The 19464-nt window shown below is 36.7% G+C and overlaps 1 protein-coding gene across 1 annotated transcript in view; it reads left to right on the top strand.

Moving 5' to 3' along the window:
- Positions 1-669: 669 nt before the first annotated feature.
- SYT14 (synaptotagmin 14) overlaps positions 670-19464 on the top strand; it is a 171344-nt gene continuing 152549 nt past the window's right edge. The window contains exons 1-2 of the mRNA XM_046683763.1: positions 670-1594; positions 4958-5173. Coding sequence (XP_046539719.1) covers positions 670-1594; positions 4958-5173 — 1141 coding nt within the window. The remainder of the gene's footprint in view (positions 1595-4957; positions 5174-19464) is intronic.

Here is a 19464-nt window from a genome sequence, read left to right as displayed (position 1 = left end):
TCCATTGGAAAGGTCTCGGGGACCTTCTTAATTTTTCTGAGCCTTGTTTTTCTTTTACTTACTAAATAGGAATAATAATATTTACCTCCTAGAGTTACTGTAAGATCAAGTAAGATAAAATTTGTAAATCGCAATGCCTAGCATGTAGTAGCCACTCAGATGTTCACCCTCTGCTCTCCCGTATTCTAACCTCTGTGCAAAATTGTTTAGATATTTTCCCCTTAACGTTTTTCTTAATTTGTGATATTAATAGTTTGTTTGTAAGGTAGGATAGTTCCCCTACATAGACTATTAATAAATAAATTAAAAGTGCTTAGTAAAAATCATTTTTATACTTCTTCTTGCAGGTATAGAATAAAAAATCAGTAGTATTTGAGGGGAAAATATGGTCTTGCTGCTGTTATGGTAGCTATGGAATGGGAAAAAGTGTCATTACATTTAAACCAAGTGGTTTGATTTTTTTTTTTCCTGAAGAGTCTTTGCTTCAACATATTTCTTCCAAGTACATAATGCATTTACAGAAAGAGTAAAAGGCACAGTGTGAAATACTAATATTGAGCTGATGAGTAGAAACATTTAGGTAAATATTAAATTCAAATTCACAAGTGGTTGATATTTTGAGAAGAGAAAATTCCATTATTGCACTTTTTAGGAACAAGGAATTAGAAAATGGCATTTTTCAAAAATTTTCAGCAGAATCTACCTTCAGTGTCCTCTCTGGTAGACACAATCAGTAATGCCGTAGAAGATTTGACCACTGCTGTTGGGGAAGTCAGCTATGCTTTAACTGACTCAGTTGCTGAACAGGTAACAAGTATGATCAATGGCTTTCGCCCAGAAGAGGAAAGCTCTGCAGCAGTAGAAGCTGGAGAGATGTCTAAACCAGAAAATGCCGTGTTACTAGAAGTTTCCAAAAACCCTAATTGTCAGAAAACACAATCCAATTTAGAGCACCGAGCAAATCAAGTAAGTTGTTATAATGCTTCAGTTTCACGAGAGCAAGATCAAGGAATGAATGAAGAAAGAATATTTAAACATATTAATGGTAGGCAACAGACTCTATCAAAATATCAAGAAACTGATAATGCTGGTGATTCTTTGAAAGACCACATGAGTGGTGGTAGGATATCAGTTATCAAGCAGAATGCAAGGGCTGGATCTACTTGTCAAGATCTTGAAAGTACTGACAGATCTAAAAAAATTGGATTAGGAATTTCCAATCATGGTAAGAATGATTTGAAGGAGGTAAGAGAGCGAGAAATGAAAGAAAATCACTTAAAGAAAGCTGAGAAACATGTTAAAAGTAAAGGATCCAAAGGGAATGAATGTTCAGGAAATGAATATTCTCCAAAAGATATTTTGGCAAGCAATAGACATATGATACGGCAATCCATTGAGAAAGAAGATATACATCCAGCACCAGCAACTAATTCTAAAGATAAGTTACATGGAAAAATCAAAGAACAAATAAATCCAACAAAATACTACAACATGAAGGGAGACATAAAAACAAAGAAAAATGAAGCCACTTCTGCCAAGAAAGGAGAAGCAAAGAGTAAGGATGAAAAATATTCTAAGATAATACCAGAAAAAGGTGAGGTCCCCTAATGTGAGTTTGAGTGATGAAATTTTTTCTTGATTTTTCAAATTAGGAAAGCATCATCCAAATTTCTGATCTTTCCTCTACGTCTGTATATCTAACTTAAGACTTTCTTGAATCCTCTTACTAGGAGACGTCTTTATAGTCCTTCAGTTTATTCTTATAAAGCACTTCAAGAACATTCATGTGATTTGTTCACCACTAAGCTAATATTGCCACTGGTCCCTGTGTTATTTGGCCAATTTTTAAGGGCCCTAATTTTTCCTAGTGTTTTTCTTAATGTTTCGTTTATTTTGCAACCAGAAACTCCATGGTTTTCTTAAAAGTGTGCATGCTTTAGTTGGAATTTATTTGGTGTGTATAGTTGAAATTAAATAATTATGTCTTTTTGTAACTAACCCCTAAGTCTTTTACACAGTGTTGTTCTTCACATCATTCCTGATAAGAATCTGTGTCAAATGTTTTATATTTTTACTTGAGAGCAATAGATTTTATTTTGTTGAGTAATTTGCTTCAGGACATGTGTCTATTCATTTAGCCATACATTAAGAATTTTATATGACTTACGATGTTTATGACAAATATGCATGAACAAGCTATTATTATTCATGAGGTCTCTATGTAGAATTAAGATCCAACTACAGCATTTGTAGTTTTCAACCACAATATTTGTGACAATTTTCAAAACAATTAACCAAGAGTTATTTGGTTTTGGTTACAGAATTGCTTCATACTGCTAGTAGTTACTTCTGGTAATACCTTAGTTATTTCATTAATGCTGATCTGATCACAATGCCAAAAGTACACTGGCTTTTGTTTATAAAATGTATATCTGGAATTTTTCTTTAGAGTCTCATAAAATAACAAAAAACTGAATAGCAGTAGAAATGAGGAAGACTTTTTGACTTTTGCCACGACTTCATACATAATAGGGATCTGCTGTTTACCAACTATATGAATGATTTTTAATGAGCTAATTAAAAAGGAATGCCAGGTTTTGGAAATAGGTCCATTTTGCAGTCTATTCTTCTAGCAGTTTTTTGAATGTCAGATTCACTGGGGTTTGCTAGCCTTGGTTTAGTTTTGGTAGCCTTGTTTCTTGAAGTAGCAAAAATAAAGAAATAAAATTAAGTAGAATAGTTTGTGTTATTTTATTCAGAAAATAACAATAGGTTGGATGCTAGTAATGAATACTTAAGAAGTAGCAATGCAGAATTTTTAATTTTGTTTTGACTTGTTTTCACTAGGAAGCGTGCTGATACCTAAAGAAACCAAATATCTGAGCATTCTAGGTTATAGTCAGTACTAAACTTAAATGTCTTATGTTCTAAAATCATTTTGAAAGTCATTTGACCCATAGATGATCCCCTCAGATGGCTGAGCTGTAATATTACTAGTACCTGTATTCTAGGTTCTGACGTAGACCATATACGGTATAGGAAGAGGAAGAGGAGTTTTCCTTCTCCATTTCTGAATGTAGGGCTACCTCAGGTAGTATTTTGTAAGAGGTGGAGTGTCACTATGGAATTTCTAATTACCTTCCTCAGAGCTCTCCTGCTGCCCTAAGACCACCACCATGGTGTCCCACAAATGCTCTGAACTGAGAATCGGAGTGCCTGCTTCTAGAACAGATCTGCCATCATCTCGGCACCATCCAAATGGGATGATGGGAAAGTTTTGCCTACCTGTCTGCTCCATATAGTAACCACTAGCCACACGTGGCTAATGAGCACTTGAAATGTGGCTAGTAGCACTGGGGAACCAGATTTTAAATTTTGTTATTTTTAATTAATTTAATTTAAATAGCTGTACGTGGCTAGTGACTACATGTTAGGCAGTGCAGAATATCACATTGGTCATAATTTTACCCTTTTATGGCTTTACTTTACTGAATTAAAAAGTGGAACTTAGACTATTGACAACCAAGCTCCCTTACTTCTAATGCTGAGCATTCAACTTCTATCACATATTTAAAATTATTTATCCTATGTCTCTCCACCTGAATTTCAAACCGTGATTCCTTTAGTACAGGTGATCTCAACTGAGTATAAAGAGAAAAATATCTAGACTGAATTAAATTCTACCTGCTGTGGTCTCTTCATCCTACTAGAGTTGTTTTGTAATTCTAAGAAAGTTGCATCTTGGTTTAAATGAATCTCAACATGGTGCGGTTTCAAAATTTTTACCTTTAAAAAAATGGTAATATAACTAGTACTTTTAAAAATAAAATAAAATTTATACCCCTTGAAAAATTGATTTGAAATTTAGGTATATTTAAGTAAAATTTTCCTAGTAATTCCGCCTTTCAAAGATAGTAATTGTTTGGTGAATATTCTTCCAGACATTTTTGTATGTACATATAAACATATACTGCATGTGTGTGTGTGTGTCTGTGTGTATTGCATGAAGGTGTGTTTATATTTTAAATGATAATGAAGTATACCTTCTATTTTATAACCTTCTCTTTTCTCTTAATGTGATGTCATGTGATGTTATTCTTTCCCTGTGAGTACTTGTAAGTTTGCCTCCTCATTTTTATTGATTACTTAGTATTATCATTGCTTAAATAGTTCATAATTTACTTAAGGCCCAAAGATGGACATTTAGGTTATATTTTATTTTTGTTTTCTTTTGCTATTAAATGCAACACAATTCACTAATTGTCTCAAATATATATCTTTGCTTACCTGTTAATTATTTTCTTAGGATGAATTCTTAGAATTGGTAAGTTCTTAGAAATGGATTAAACACTATGCAGGCTTAAAAGTTTGATATGTATTGCCAAATTGCTCTCTAGAAAAGTTGTACCAGTAATAATTTCACCAATAGTATGTCTGCTCATTTCTCTGTTCCACTCCTAGCACTAAGCATTGTCAGTTTTGAAAATTTTGGCCAGGATAATAACCAAAAATGTCTCTTCTGACGTGAATTGTTTGAATCAGGTCCATAGTTACTGGCAGTCCTTAAAATTTCTTTTGTGTGTTACTGAGCCTTTAAAAAAATAGTGTAAGATGACGAGCCCTATTAGTGTTTCCTTTATCTGTAACATGGTTGGAAAATCTCTGTGACTAACATTATTTGTATAATTAGAATATACAAACCAATCTTTTTCTATTAAAACATAAAAATCTAAGTCTTGGGCTTCTTAAATGAAAAAATCCTAATTCTCTAAAGCTCAAAATTCAGGTTGTGTGTGTATACATATATATTTATACATATGTGTGTTTGTATGTATATGGATATATATGAAATCATATGTATTATATATAATATGTATATGTAATGTATAAAAATTGTAGCAAGTTCATCATTCTTTATTGCATTAAAATTTTGATTTCTTCTCCTTATTCCAAATAGATAATTCCTACATGGACAAAGATGAGCATTGTTCATCCTCTGAAAGTGAAGATGAAGCACTGGGTAAATATCATGAGGCCTTATCCAGAACACACAATTCCAGACTACCCTTGGCAGATTCTAGACAAAAGAACTATACTTGGGAAACAAGACAAAAATATAGTCCTCTATCTGCAGAGTATGATGGATACAGTAGTGAAGCATCAATAGATGAAGGTAAGATAGTTAATTATTTTGTTTTTCTAGATGACACACTGTGGTATTAGATTATTTGTGTCTGAACTTCTAGGCATCTCTTTGCACAATAAACATAGCACATACAGTAGAGTCACATTTCTGGAAATATAATTTATTCAAATTTAGATCTTTGAACTTTAGCCAAAACCCCAAACACCCAAAAGCAAAACACCAAATAATTTAAATACAATAGTAATTCTAGCTGTTTCTGCACAATGAACACATGCCTAACAAGTTTGAGAAGGAAGATGTGAATCTGCTGTTCTCTCAGATGGAATCATTTCCTAAATATCTGTTATAGGAACTGATACAGTCTAAAGTATCTCATAATGTTGAATATGATTCCAGTGTATAAATGCATGCTTTTTCATTCAATATGGCCCCTAAACATGAGCCAAATATTTCATGTTACACACAGAAGAAATGGTGATCTGTCCTATGTGGGAGAAAAAAACCATCTGAGATAAATGTATTGAGAGCTGGTGCTAGTTTATACTGTGCCTTTGAAGGCGATTCAAGAAATTTCTAAGGATTATTTTGTCTCTAATTGCTTTTTTTGCTTTTTGCCTCATGTGCTGACATTGGCTTTAGAACTCAGCCTATGTAGAAGATAAAATTCCACTCTCACATGTTTTTACATCGTTCCATAAGAGAAATAAAAAATATTTTGCCATTAATTAAAGCATATTTATTTCCACATTTAAGTAAGTTGTTCATGTGCTTGATACAACGTATGGACTGCTCCTAGTAATTATGATCTTTATACCCAGATGTAAAGAAAAGAGCATATATCTTAGATAGCATTTTTCTTGTTATACCAAACATGAACTATCTTTAATTTTATAGTTGTGGTGTTTTGGGCCTGTTACTGTTGATGACTTAAAGTCTTATCCCAGCACATACAGTTGTCAAAGGAGCTAAATCATCTATTTTGTATTTGGCTTAAGGCTAAGTGAAGATTGATGTACCTCCCTTTTTATTTTTGCTAGTACATAGGTATCATAAGTTAATCGAATACTAAGTGATTACTGTAGAAGGCTCATTGTGAGATATTGGGGAAGAAATAAAAAATATTAGACGTGGGCTGTACCCTCAAAAATACCTTTCTAGAACTAGAGGAAATAAGACATGTGCTTACAAAGATAACTAAACAATGCAGAGCATTAAAGGCAGTCCCCAACTTATCTACAGCACCAGCACGTGAATAGTAGAGCAGAAAGAGAATGGGTTTTGAAGCCTGATTCTTGTTCACATTCTGGCTCAACCTTGGGCAGTATAGTTCATTATTTTGAAGTTTGTTTCATTGTCTCTAAAATGTGGATAATGCCTTCCTGATAGGGTTGTCATATGAACATTAAATGATGTATGTGGTAGTTTTTAGCATAGTGTCTGCACCTGATAGATAAGTGATTGATAAATGGGAGTTGTAGGTAAGGGTAGTGAAAACGGTGATGGTGGTGATAGTAAGCAGTCATGAGCAGGCCCTGAGTTTATAATCTGCAACCCTAGACACTTTCCTTTTTGCAGCTTCTGTTTAGGACTTTGTTTTTCCCTGCTCCCTCTTTCTTCCTCCCACTCTCTACGCTCCTCTGCTGTCTTGATTGCTTCTTCCCTGTAGTCCTGTTATTCTAGCATGGCTCTGTAGTCTGTGGGAGCAGCGGTGAGGAGAGAAGCATAACCTCAGTGGCTCTTCTCTTCTAGCCCAAACCTCTGACTGGTACAAGTGCCCTGGAATCACCTTCTCATTTCATTTTACCTATATATTTAGGACCCACCTGTACTTTTCCACCTTTTCTACTCTAAATTATTGATAAAACATGCAGGGTAGATTGATTTTAAGCATTTTGAAGTTAGATTTATTTCTTTCATAAGCATTTATTGAAAGCCTTTTATGTGCCATACTAGATATTGTGGATATAAAGATGAATAAAACAAACTTCTTTCAAAGAGCCCACAGACTGGAAGAGGAAGTCCAGTGAGTATATGTGTAATATAATGGGATAAGAGGTCTGTTAGTTACGTGAACAAAGTTCTATATTAATACAGAGGGAGAGGTGACTCAGACTTTGTTTGGGAGGTTGAGGATATGGGGAAGTCCAGTGAAGTCCTCACAGACTAGGTGAACTGGACTTGAGTGAGAACTAGTTCAACAACCATGAAGTGGTGATTGCATGAAAGCAAAAGAGTGTATTTCAGTGTCCTTACCTTAGGATCTGTGTTTGGAGAAGGGGCGGGTAATAGGATTGAATGCCAGGCATAGGAGTTTGGATGCTGTCTACAGGAAATGTAGATCCCTGAAAGGTTTTTCAGTTGGACACTGTGGCACTTTTAGGTCAATATGTTTAAGAAAGATTATTTAACTATTGTAACAGAGATGAATTGGAGGTAGGAGCTACTGGAGGCAGAAAGGACGAGTTAGATAAACAATGATGAGATCCTCATTAGCAGTGAATTTAGGGACAAAGAATTGGTAGATGTAGGGATGGTCTCAGTCTGTGTTGGTAAATGACTATAGGATGTATAGGGGTAGGAAATAAAATGGAGAGAGAGATGAGATCTGAAGCCCACAGTGCCTCCCTGAATAAGAAGTCTGGATTTAATTTGTTAGCCACTAAGAACTCACTAAAAGTTTTTCACCAAGGAACCGTGATAGGGAATGTGCTTTAGAAAGATTAATTTAGTAACAGAAAGACTATAGGAAAAGACACCAGTTAAGGAGGTCTTTGGAGTAGTCTGTGGGAAATGGTAAAAATCTGAATTACAGTAGTGGCAGTGGGCATGTAGGAGGGTAGGAGAGGCATTAGAGAGATGCAGTTTATTGGATTTAGGAACTGAGTGTATTTGGAACACTGGAAAAAAGGAAGAAAGTGTTAAAGATGACACTGGTTTCCAGCATGTGTAGCTAGGAGAATGCTGAGGTCATTCATGTAAATAGGAAATCCAAAGAGGGATCTATTTTTTTGTTGGAAGTAGTGAAAGGTGGGAGACAAAAGTGGTTTTATATATGCGATGAAGCAGGATATTTAAGCAGTGGGAAATGGCTATGGATCTTGAAATCATGAATGGGATTAGGGAGAGAGGTTTTCAGATCATATATCCTTAGAGATAGAAACCATGGGCATGGATTAAATTGACGAGGGAGAATGTATAGAGAGAAAAGATAAGAGAAATATTTCATTTCTTGAACAGGAGAATTAAGGGTGTAAAGAGAAAGTAAAAGTGATAAAGTGGAGAATCATAAGAATATGTATTGTATTTTATCAACCATGGAAGGAGAGTTTTGAATGCTGCAGAGAGATTGGGAAGGATGAGAATTCAAACAAGCCCATTTGTCCAATAGAAGTTGATCAATTACTTGCAATTTAAGTTTTAGTAGTATAGAATAATGTTAGATTGAATGTTATTGAGGAAAGAATAAGTGATAAGAAAGTGTACATTTGCTGCCTATACTTTCTTACTGCTTACTCTCTCCTTATCAACTCTCAGAGTCAAGACAGAGAGGTAGTTGAAGGGGTTTGTAAGCCAAGAGTTCACCTTCTCCCTCCAACTCAATAATAGTGAAGCCTTCTCTGGTATATAATCAGGAAGGAGGGGCATTTGCTTCTAATACACATTTGAGTCTCCACCACATGGTTGTGCCTCTGCATAGCTGACTCAGCAGAAATACTGCTCAGTTCATAGCTGGTCACCTAAGAGGACTACTGAGTACAGTTCTCTTGGTAGAATTTGGTTCGTTTTCCTAAGGTACAAGTAAAGGGATGAATAGAGTAGATTATGCTTCTTTTTACAACTCTGACCTTTTATTCTGCATATTATTCTGCAAATTTATAAAGATGAGATTTGACTAATGTGGGTTGAGGTAACTAAAGGGAATTACAAGGTAGAGGGAAACATTTTTAAATGTTCTTTTTTTTACATGACATGCTGTTACCTCATTAGTGCTGATAAGGAACCATTAGTCCATTTCTCAACACTCTGGATAATTCCAGTAGAGAAGCTTTGGAACAGCCAATATTAGAAACATCTGTGAGAGCAGAGGGTCAAGGAGGGCCTGACTAGGGATTAGGAGAGACCAGTGCAGGAGAACTTTGTGACCAGGCGGTAAGAACTTGCAGAGCTCCTACTGTACTTGACTGTTAGTTTCTGCACACATCGACATATTTAATCTTCACTGAAACGCACTGTAGTAGGTAAGATTATACTGTTTTACAGAAGTAGAAAGAGATTTTAGATCGAATAACTAATTTTTAACCTGAAGTCGCACAGTAAGTTATAAAAACTGTATTTGTCAAGTCCACTGCATAATAAACGTTGTTTTAGCTTCGGTTAGGTCGTCACTGCCACTTTCGTATTCTCCCCAAGTCTATTTCCTGCATGATTAACCAATTCAGTTGGGTCCTTTAGAACAGTTTATATGTTACAAATCTGAAATACAGATATTCCATAAAAGGTAAGAGAATGTGATGGCTTATTTGTTGATCATGTTTTCTCCTCTAGGTGGCCATATTAATCTTCCATTTTTTTGAGCTACAAAAGGGGATGATGTCTATAAGAAATTTTTCTAGGAAAAATAAACATTAAAATAATTTATCAAATTTACTTTGTTCACAATTTTAATTTATTTTTACTGTGTTCTTAAAATTAAGGGCATTTTCTGGTAATCCTCTTATTTTAAAAAGGTTTCAGAATTAAATAGTAGGTTGTGGATACTTGTTTAAGTTGTAGGATAGACCAGCGTCTCAAATTCCACTCATGCTAATTAATACTTTCCATTTTTATATTAGATAGGAGAAGCCTATTAAAGATGATTTTATATGAAGGACAAATTTAGTGTAAAATTATTAGAATATCTTTCTGTTATTTGTAGCTTTTCATTCTTGGTTCACCATAGAGATTACCAACTATATTTACATATTGTGGATAGCTGTATTTTAAATCATAAGACGTTATTTTTTTGGGTGAGTTAATTTAAAATGCTGTTAAGGAATAATTTTCAGCATCACTTATATCTTGGGGTATATAGCCCATATATACCCACACACCTGTCATTCTCTTTAGTATGGCTACTTCGCAAGTTCCATGCTATTAGTTTTGATATTATCTTAAAATTAGGGGCATTAAAACATTTTTCTTAATTCCTTTTATTTAAATGTTACTTTTAAGATAATTTAATGCTTAAGAGTAGTAAATTCAGGGCTGGCCCCGTGGCCGAGTGGTTAAGTTTGCGTGCTCCGCTGCAGGCGGCCCAGTGTTTCGTTGGTTCCAGTCTTGGGCGGGGACATGGCACTGCTCATCAAACCACGCTGAGGCAGCATCCCACATGCCACAACTAGAAGGACCCACAACGAAGAATATACCACTATGTACCCCGGGGGCTTTGGGGAGAAAAAGGAAAAAAATGAAATCTTTAAAAAAAAAAAAGTAATAAATTCTTTATGTTTATATTTTCTTTAAGTTCATTTTAACTGCTTTATAAAATTCTTCTATTAATTGCCACAGTTTCTTTGTGAAGAAAGTAAGTACAAAAGAAAATCTGTATTTTCCAGATGGCTTTGACTCAAAAGTGTTTTTTCTTCAAATATTGAAATTATGTATATTACAAGGTTTATTTAGATTTTTGGTAAACTTCTTTGATTTCAGGTTTTTGTTCGTGAACAGTTCTCTGAAGAATTCTGTGTGCGTGTATGTGTGCGTGCTTTAAATGCGACCAATCAGAAGAGAAATTATCTTGAAGACTTTTCCTGCATCTTTGTGTTTTGGAGATCTTTTTATGTGATGAGATCAGTTGCTCGCAGTAGAGTAGGTTTCTTTTGTAATACTGCTTTTGCAGGCCACCTGTGACCTATATGATAAGTCTCTGCAATTTAGGTAAAGGTACAGCCTGCTGGGTGGATGAACTAGAAAAAGGTACCACCTTAGGGCAGACAGTGTGCTGTGAGAATACAGTTCAGTGAGCAGGTAGGACCTGTGTAAGAAGAAAAAGGCATCCCTTCCTCCAGGGGTAAGATTTGGCAGCTCCAACACAAGCTGTATTTCAGCATCCCCCTCAGCCAGGTACTTCTTGCAGTGCACAAAACACACAGCCATACACAGTGGCCCTGAACACCTGTGTGTGTGCGCTGCCAATCTTAAAAGAAGTTGGTGGGATTGCTGTGTTTTCCATGGTGAATCTGTATAGATCCTTCACAATTTTTTTCTTTTTATCTGAGATACTTGTCTGATAGTGGGTAGCTAGAATGATAGCAATTAAATGATAAACATCAAAGATATCCTTAATTAATTGATCACAAAGCTGACACCCAGGGATGTGCAACTTTACTAAGATCATACAATTTATACAACTTTACTAAGAGGCCTGTAAGTGTTTGTAACAAAAGAACAGGTCAATGCTCTTAAAAAGAACTATTTGGTAACCAAGTGAGTAGATAAGAGATACACCAAAAATTGAACATGGGCTGTGTCCATTGCTAGGGGTTGAAGCATGTCTGGTAAGTGGAGGAATAATGCTAATAGCAATCTGGCAATTACTGGGACCTGACACATCATCCACAGGTTTCTGTTAGCAGAGCCTGCAGAGCGTCAGTCTCAGATACATTTAGGGAGCATTACATAGAGTGACAAGTGGACTGACAATAATCTTATTATCTGAGGGCAACAGTGGGTGTTTAAACTGACTGAATATCTGTATTTGCTGTAAGTTCAAGTTTATCAACAAGGTAGATCTCATAGGAAGCTATCCCTAATGAGGGAGGCAAGTCTATTTGTATTCTAGGATGTGAGATGGTCTCTTTAAGGAGATATAATGGAAAACTTGAAGCTACTTCTAAAGGCTGTTCTTAACATGGCTGTCAACTCTGAAGCCCAGGAAAACCCTGCCTTGTTTGGAGTGAGGTGGAGGTCTGGAGGACAGCTCAGTGGGCAGGCCCTGAGATGAAGGAGCCCTCACAACAGAGGGATGTTTATTAATGTGGCTATAGTAACATTTATTTCTACTGTCTTTCAGGTACTGCTAAAATCTTTGTATAGAATATTTAATTTTATCCTTACAGAAATCTTGTGATTCAGTTATTTATTTATAATCCCATTTTTGGAAAAAGCAGCATCTTAGAGAAGTACATTAGCATGCCCACATTTACACCGTGGAAGAGCTGGGATGCACATCCAGGTTCACTTGGTTTCAGAGCTCAGGTGCCTGAACACTCTAATATGCTATAGCAGGTACTCTCCTACCTTGTACAAGAATAAAGAAACTATTGTTTCCTCTAAGGATGCTGTCTCATTGTTCTAAGAGAATCCCATGAAGATTTTGGCCACCTAGGAAAAGAAAAGCATACAACTGAGAAATCCCTGGGGTTTTGGTCTGAAACTCAGATATGAAGCACTTATTATGCCTGCTGTATTTAGCCAAAAAACTTGGGCAGCCTTTCTGCAAGTGGTTTGTATGCAGACTTCTTATCCTTAGAACCCAATACAGAAAGTTGGGGGAAATACTAGTGATTTGTCACTATTCCTGCTAGGTTTATTCCAAAAAAACCAGAATGGGTTTATTGAGATACTACAAAACTTCACTATGATGGACTCTTGTTAGAATTCACTTAGAGGGGCTGGCCTGGTGGCACAGCGGTTAAGTTCGCACATTCTGCTTCTCCGCGGCCCAGCATTCGCCGGTTCGGATCCCGGGTACGGACATGGCACCACTTGGCAAAAAGCCATGCTGTGGTAGGTGTCCCACGTATAAAGTAGAGGAAGATGGGCACGGATGTTAGCTCAGGGCCAGTCTTCCTCAGCAAAAAGAGGAAGATTGGCAGTAGTTAGCTCAGGGCTAATCTTCCTCAAAAAAAAAAAAAGAATTCACGTAGATAAGATGAGAGACTTTAGGATTTGGTTCCTATGGGAACTTTTCCAGTTATCTAGGATACAGGAATCTAGAACTAGCCTCCTGTCATCTCAAGATATGATCACATTAAGAATTCCACACCAAGAGCAAGAGGATATGTACAGGCAGCATGCTATATGTGCCTGTGGTGTCACACCTTAGTTTTATTGTTCTTTTTTAATGTTTTGATAGAACTCTTGACTGTAGACCTCTGCTTCAGAGTATGTGATAGGAAATTTAGGAAGCCCCACCTAATATTTTAAGTCTTTGTAGTAGTTTCAGCAGTAAAGTTATTGCTACCAGTATGGTTTTCAAGAATAGTTCCAGGAGCAGTAAGAAGGCAGCTGTTGTGAATATGAGCATGTTTGGTGAGCGTAAACTAGTCAGCCAATAAAAACCTGCAGCTTACCGTACTGATGGTCTGGTAGAAACTTGAACAGTAAATACAAAGAAGTTAATGGCTTTCCCTCTTGTTCATTCCACCCAGAATCAACCACCATTAATCTTTAACATACTTTTTTCCAGAAATTTTTTATGACTATAATTTAAAAGTTTATATGGAAATATGTGATTACATTTCCCTTCCAAAGTTTAACCTGTTAGAAAACGAGATGTTCCCTTATCTTGATCCCTTCCCCCTTCCCAGAGGCAACCGTTTTTATAAGTTTGTATACACCCTTCCAGTCTTTGTTTTCATACTTTATATACACACACAAACTGTTCATAGGAAGTATACATCTGTATGTTTCTAGACTTACATAAATGGTTTCATCGAAGGTACCTTTTCCCCAAGGAAAAAGGACAGTGAAGTAGACAGTGAGTGAAAGGAAGTCAAGAAATATCAGTTAACAGAACAGGCTAGGTAAGATCAAAATCTTCCTCATTAGACTCAGAATTTCTTAGGACCATAGACTGAGTCTTCTATTTTGAAATTCCCCTCTCCTCCTATCACCTCATGCCTAATGTAATCTGATTAAAGCCATTAAGTCATTTTTTAGGGTGAATTTATGTCTTAAAGAGATAATTATTCTAAATTAATCTACAGTTAGTGGACCACTAGGAAGATTCTTTACAGTTAGAAGTTTCTAAATTATCACTTGTCTTTCTTTTTTTAAAATTGAGGTAACATTAGTTTATAACATTATATAGATTTCAGGTGTACATCATTATATTTCGGTTTCTGTGTAGACTACATTATGTTCACCACCCAAAGACTAATTGCCATCTGTCACCATACACATGTGCCCTATTACCCCTTTCACCCTCCTCTCTCCCCACTTTGCCTCTTGTAATCACCAGTCTAATCTCTTTATCTATGTGTGTGTTGTTGTTTTTATCTTCCACTTACGAGTGAAATCATATGGTATTTGACTTTCTCCATCTCACTTATTTTGCTTAGCATAATCCCTCAAGGTCCATTCATATTGTCACAAATGGCAAGATTTCATCCTTTCGTGGCTGAGTAGTAGTCCATTGTGTATGTATACCACACCTTCTTTATCTATTCACCCATTAATGGACATTTGGGTTGTTTTCAAGTCTTGGCTATTGTGAATAATGCTATAGTGAACATAGGGTTGCAAGTATCTTTTTGACTTAGTATTTTCGTGTTCTTTGGATAAATACCCAGAAGTGGAATAGCTGGGTCACATGGTAGTTGTATTCTTAATTTTTTGAGGAATCTCCATGCTGTGTTTCATAGTGGCTGTACCAGTTTACATTCCCATCAGCAGTATATGAGGGTTCTCTTTTCTCCACATCCTCTCCAGTACTTGTTAATTTTAGCCATTCTGACGAGTATGAAGTGATATCTCATTGTAATTTTGATTGACATTTCCCTAATAATTAATGATGTTGAATATTGTTTCATGTGCCTGTTGGCCATCTGTTTATCTTTTTTGGAAAAATGTTCAGATCCTTTGCCTTTTTTTAATTAGGTTGTTTGATTTTTTTTGTCGTTGAGTTGTATGAGCTCTTTATATATTTTGAATATTAACCCCTTATCAGGTATATGATTTGCAAATATCTTCTCCCAGTTGTTAGGTTATCTTTTTGTTTTGTTGATGGTTTTCTTTGCTGTGGAGAAGCTTTTTGGTTTGATATAGTCCCATTTGTTTATTTTTTCTTTTATTTCCCTTGCCTAATGAGACATGGTATTCAAAAAATACTGCTAAGACAGATGTTGAAGAGAGTACTGCCCATGTTTTATTCTAGGAGCTTTATGGTTTCGGGTCTTACGTTCAAGTCTTTAATCCATTTTGAGTTAATTTTTGTGCATTGTGTAAGATAATGGTCTACTTTCATTATTTGCTTATGGCTGTCCAGTTTTCCCATTACCATTTATTGAAGAGACTTTCTCCATTGTATGTTCTTGGCTTCCTTGCCATCTGGTCCTAGACTTTTGTTTTTGGGGTGTTTTTGATTACTGTTTCAATCTCCTTACTAGGGATTGGTATATTTAGATTTTCTATTTCTTCTTAATTCAGTTTTGGAAGGTTGTATGATTCTAACAATTCATCCATTTCTTCTAGAGTATCCGATTTGTTGGCGTATAGCTTTTCACAGTATTCTCTTATAATCCTTTGTATTTCCATGGTAACTGTTATAATTTCTCCTCTTTCATTTCTGATTTTATTTATTTGAGTCTTCTCTCTTTTTTTTTTTTTTTGGTGAGTCAAGCTAAAGGTTTGTCAATTTTATTTATCTTTTTGAAGAACCAACTCTTAGTTTCATTTATCTTTTCTATTGTTTTTCCAGTCTGTATTTCATTTATTTCCACTCTGATTTTTATTATTTCCTTCCCTCTACTCATTTTGGGCTTTGTTTGTTCCTTTTTTTCTGGTTCCTTTAGATGTATTGGTAGATTGTTTATTTGAGCTTTTTCTTGTTTCTTGCAGGAGGCTTGTATTGCTAGATACTTTCCCTCTTAGTACCACTTTTGCTGTATCCCATAAATTTTGGTGTGTTGTATTTTTATTTCCAGTTGTCTCCAGGTATTTTTTTAATTTTTCCTTTGGTTTCTTTGTTGACCCAGTAGTTGGTCAGTATCATTTGTTTAATCTCTGCATATTTGTGACTTTTCCAGTTTTATTCTTGTAGTTGATTTCTAGTTTCATACCATTGTGGTCAGAAAATATGCTTGCTATTATTTCAGTCTTCCTAAACTTATTGAGACTTGTTTTGTGGACTAAGTGATCTATCTGAAAGAATGGTCCATGGGCATTTGAAGAGAATGTGTATTCTGTAGTTTTTGAATGAAATGTTCTGTGTATATCTACTAAGTCCATCTGGTCTAATGTGTCATTTAAGGCCAGTGTTTCCTTATTGATCTCCTATTTGGATGATCCATCCATTGATGTGAGTGTTAAAGTCTCCTATTATTATTGTGTACTATTTCTCCTTTTGTGTCTGTTAATAATTACTTTATATATTTGGATGTTCCTATGTTGGGGGCATAGACATTTACAAGTGTTATGTCCTCTTGTTGGATTGTTCCCCTTATCATTATGTAGTGCCCTTCTATGTCTCTTGTTACAGTTTTTATTTTAAAGTCTATTTTGTCTGATATAGATATTGCTACCCCAGCTTTCTTTTTATTTCCATTTGCATGGAGTATCTTTTCCATGCCTTCACTTTCAGTTTCTGAGTGTCTTTAAGTCTAATGTGCGTCTCTTGTATGCAGCATATATACAGGTCTTATTGTTTTTTTATCCATTCAGTCACCCTGTATCTTTTTTTTTAAGGCTATTTCTTTATTTTTCTTTTTAAAGATTGGCACCTGAACTAACAATTGTTGCCAATCTTTTTTTCTTCCTGCTTTATCTCCCCAAATCCCCCTGGTACATAGTTGTATATCTTAGTTGCAGGTCCTTCTAGTTGTGGCATGTGGGATGCCACCTCAACGTGGCCTGATGAGTGGTGCCGTGTCCACACCCAGGATTGGAACCAGTGAAACCCTGGGCCACCACAGTGGAGTGTGCAAACTTAACTGCTCAGTCACGAGGCTGGCCTCACTCTGTGTCTTTTGATTGGATCATTTAGTCAATTGATATTTAAAGTAGCTATTGATAAGAGTGTACTTATTGCCATTTTGTTACTTTTTTTCTGGGTGTTTTAGTAGTTCTTCTCTGTTCCTTTCTTCTCTTGTGATTTGATGGCTTTCTTTAGTACTGTGTTTGGGTTCCTTTCTCTTTATTTTTTGTGTGTTTATTATAGATTTCTGGTTTGTGATTACCATGAAGTTCAGATATAATAACCTATGTAAATAGCAATCTAAGTTGATGGTCTATTAAGTTTGACCTCTTACTAAAAGCCGTACACTGTTCCCCCACACACACATTTTATGTTTTTGATATCATATTTTACCTCTTTTGTGTGTGTTTGTCCCTTATCCTCTTGTCATGGAGATAGATATTTTCAGTACTTTTGTCTTTTGACCCTCATACTCGCTTTATAAATGGTTGATCCACTACCTTGACTGTATATTTTCCTTTACTAGTGATTTTTTTCCTTTAGTAATTTTATAATTCCTATTTGTGGTCTTTTCTTTTCCACTTAAGTCCCTTTAACATTTCTTGTAAGAACAGTTTAGTGGTGATAAACTCCTGTAGTTTTTGCTTGTCTGGAAAACTCTTTCTCTCTCCCTCCATTCTGAATGATAACCTTGCCAGGTAGAGTACTCTTGGCTGTAGGTTTTTTCCCTTTAGCACTTTGAAAATATCATGCCACTCCCTTCTACCCTGTAAAGTTTCTGCTGAGAAGTCAGCTGATAGCCTTATGGGGTTTCCTTTGTATGTAACTTGTTGCCTTTCTCCAAACTTTTAAGATTCTCTCTTTAATTCTTGACATTTTAATTATAATGTGTCTTGGTTGGGCCTCTTTGGGTTTATCTTGTTTGGTGCTCTGTGTGTTTCCTGTACCTGGGTGTCTGTTTCCTTCCTTGGGTTAGGAAAGTTTTCAGCTGTTATTTCTTCATGTAGATTCTCTGCCCCTTGGTCTCTCTTTTCTCCTTCTGGGACACCTATAATATGGACGTTAGTGTACTCGATGTTTCCCAGAGGTCCCTTAGACTGTCTTCATTCTTTTTAATTCTTTTTTCTTTTTCCTGTTCAGCTTGGGTGATTTCCTCCATTCTTCCATTCAGATCACTGATCTGTTCTTCTCTGTCATCTACTCTGCTGTTGATTCCCTCTAGTGAATTTTTCATTTCCATTATTCTTCATTTTTGATTGGTCCTTCTTTATATTTCCCAGTTCTTTGTTGAAGTTCTCACTGGGTTCATCTGTTCTTCTCCCAAGATGAGTGAACATCCTTATGACTATTAGTTTGTACTCTTTATCAGATAGATTGTTTGTCTCTGTTTCATTTAGGTCTTTTTCTAAAGATTTGTCCTGTTCCCTTATGTGGAATATATTCCTTTTTCTCCTCATTTTGCTTACTTCTCTGTGTTTATGTCTGTATATTAGGCAGATCAGCCATGTCTCTATATCTTAGAAATGTGGCCTTATGGGGCCCAGCAATGTGCTTCCCTCTCGTCACCCATTCTAGATGTTCCAGGAGTGTCCCCTGTGTGCACTCCATGTGCCCTTCTGTGGTGGTGGGGTTGCTTTTGCTTTGGGTGCACAGATAGGCTTGGCTGGCCTCTGGGCTGGCTGGTTTATAACGCTCAGCCGTGTGCAGCTTCTGTGGGGCAGGACCAACCCTGGCACGGTTGACTGCAAGGTCTAAAAGCATACAGCTAGTGCTGTTTTGCTGTTAAGTGAGTTAGGCCCCCAGTGTGGCTGGTTATTAGGCTCAGGGGCTCACACTTACTGCAGGCCTCTGACTCTCTGCATCATGCAGCTGTTGTCAGCTCTTTCAAGAGGGCAGATGGTTGGGCCCAGCCCCAGGCACAGCAGCACGCAATTGTTTCAAGAGTTGGAAAGTGGGGCAGATCCCCTGTGTGCCTGTTAGAGATGGCCAGCAGCACAAGTCTGCTGCAGCCAACATGCCTCACCACCCACAGGCCCACACACCCCACCAGTCCTGGCCTGTGCACGTGCACATCCTGCAGACTCACTCACCCCTCTCCAGAGGTCCCATATACCCCACCTACATGGGCCCACCAGTTCCCTGTGGGCTTGCTGGTGGGCAGGGCCAGTCCCTGGGGCAGGCTGCCAGCCCTGGCTGCACTGGATTAAATCAGTGCTCTAGTGGGTGGGGAAAACCTCTGCGCTAACAGGCCAGAGGAAGAAATCCAGTGGCATCTGCCAGCATCTGTATCAGCACAACTGCACTAGGTCACAATAATGGCTGCCTCCAGTGCCTCAGTCCACGGGGAGGTGAGCCCAGCTGCCTTCTGCCTTTCTGAGCTGTGCTCAGAGCTTAGCAAATGTGACTCTTTTACCAGTGCACT

The sequence above is a fragment of the Equus quagga genome, chromosome 13 (genome assembly GCF_021613505.1).
Source record: "Equus quagga isolate Etosha38 chromosome 13, UCLA_HA_Equagga_1.0, whole genome shotgun sequence".
In the NCBI taxonomy this organism is placed as follows: domain Eukaryota; kingdom Metazoa; phylum Chordata; class Mammalia; order Perissodactyla; family Equidae; genus Equus; species Equus quagga.
Note: the sequence above shows the minus strand (reverse complement) of the source record. Positions and strands in the feature narration are given on the sequence as shown.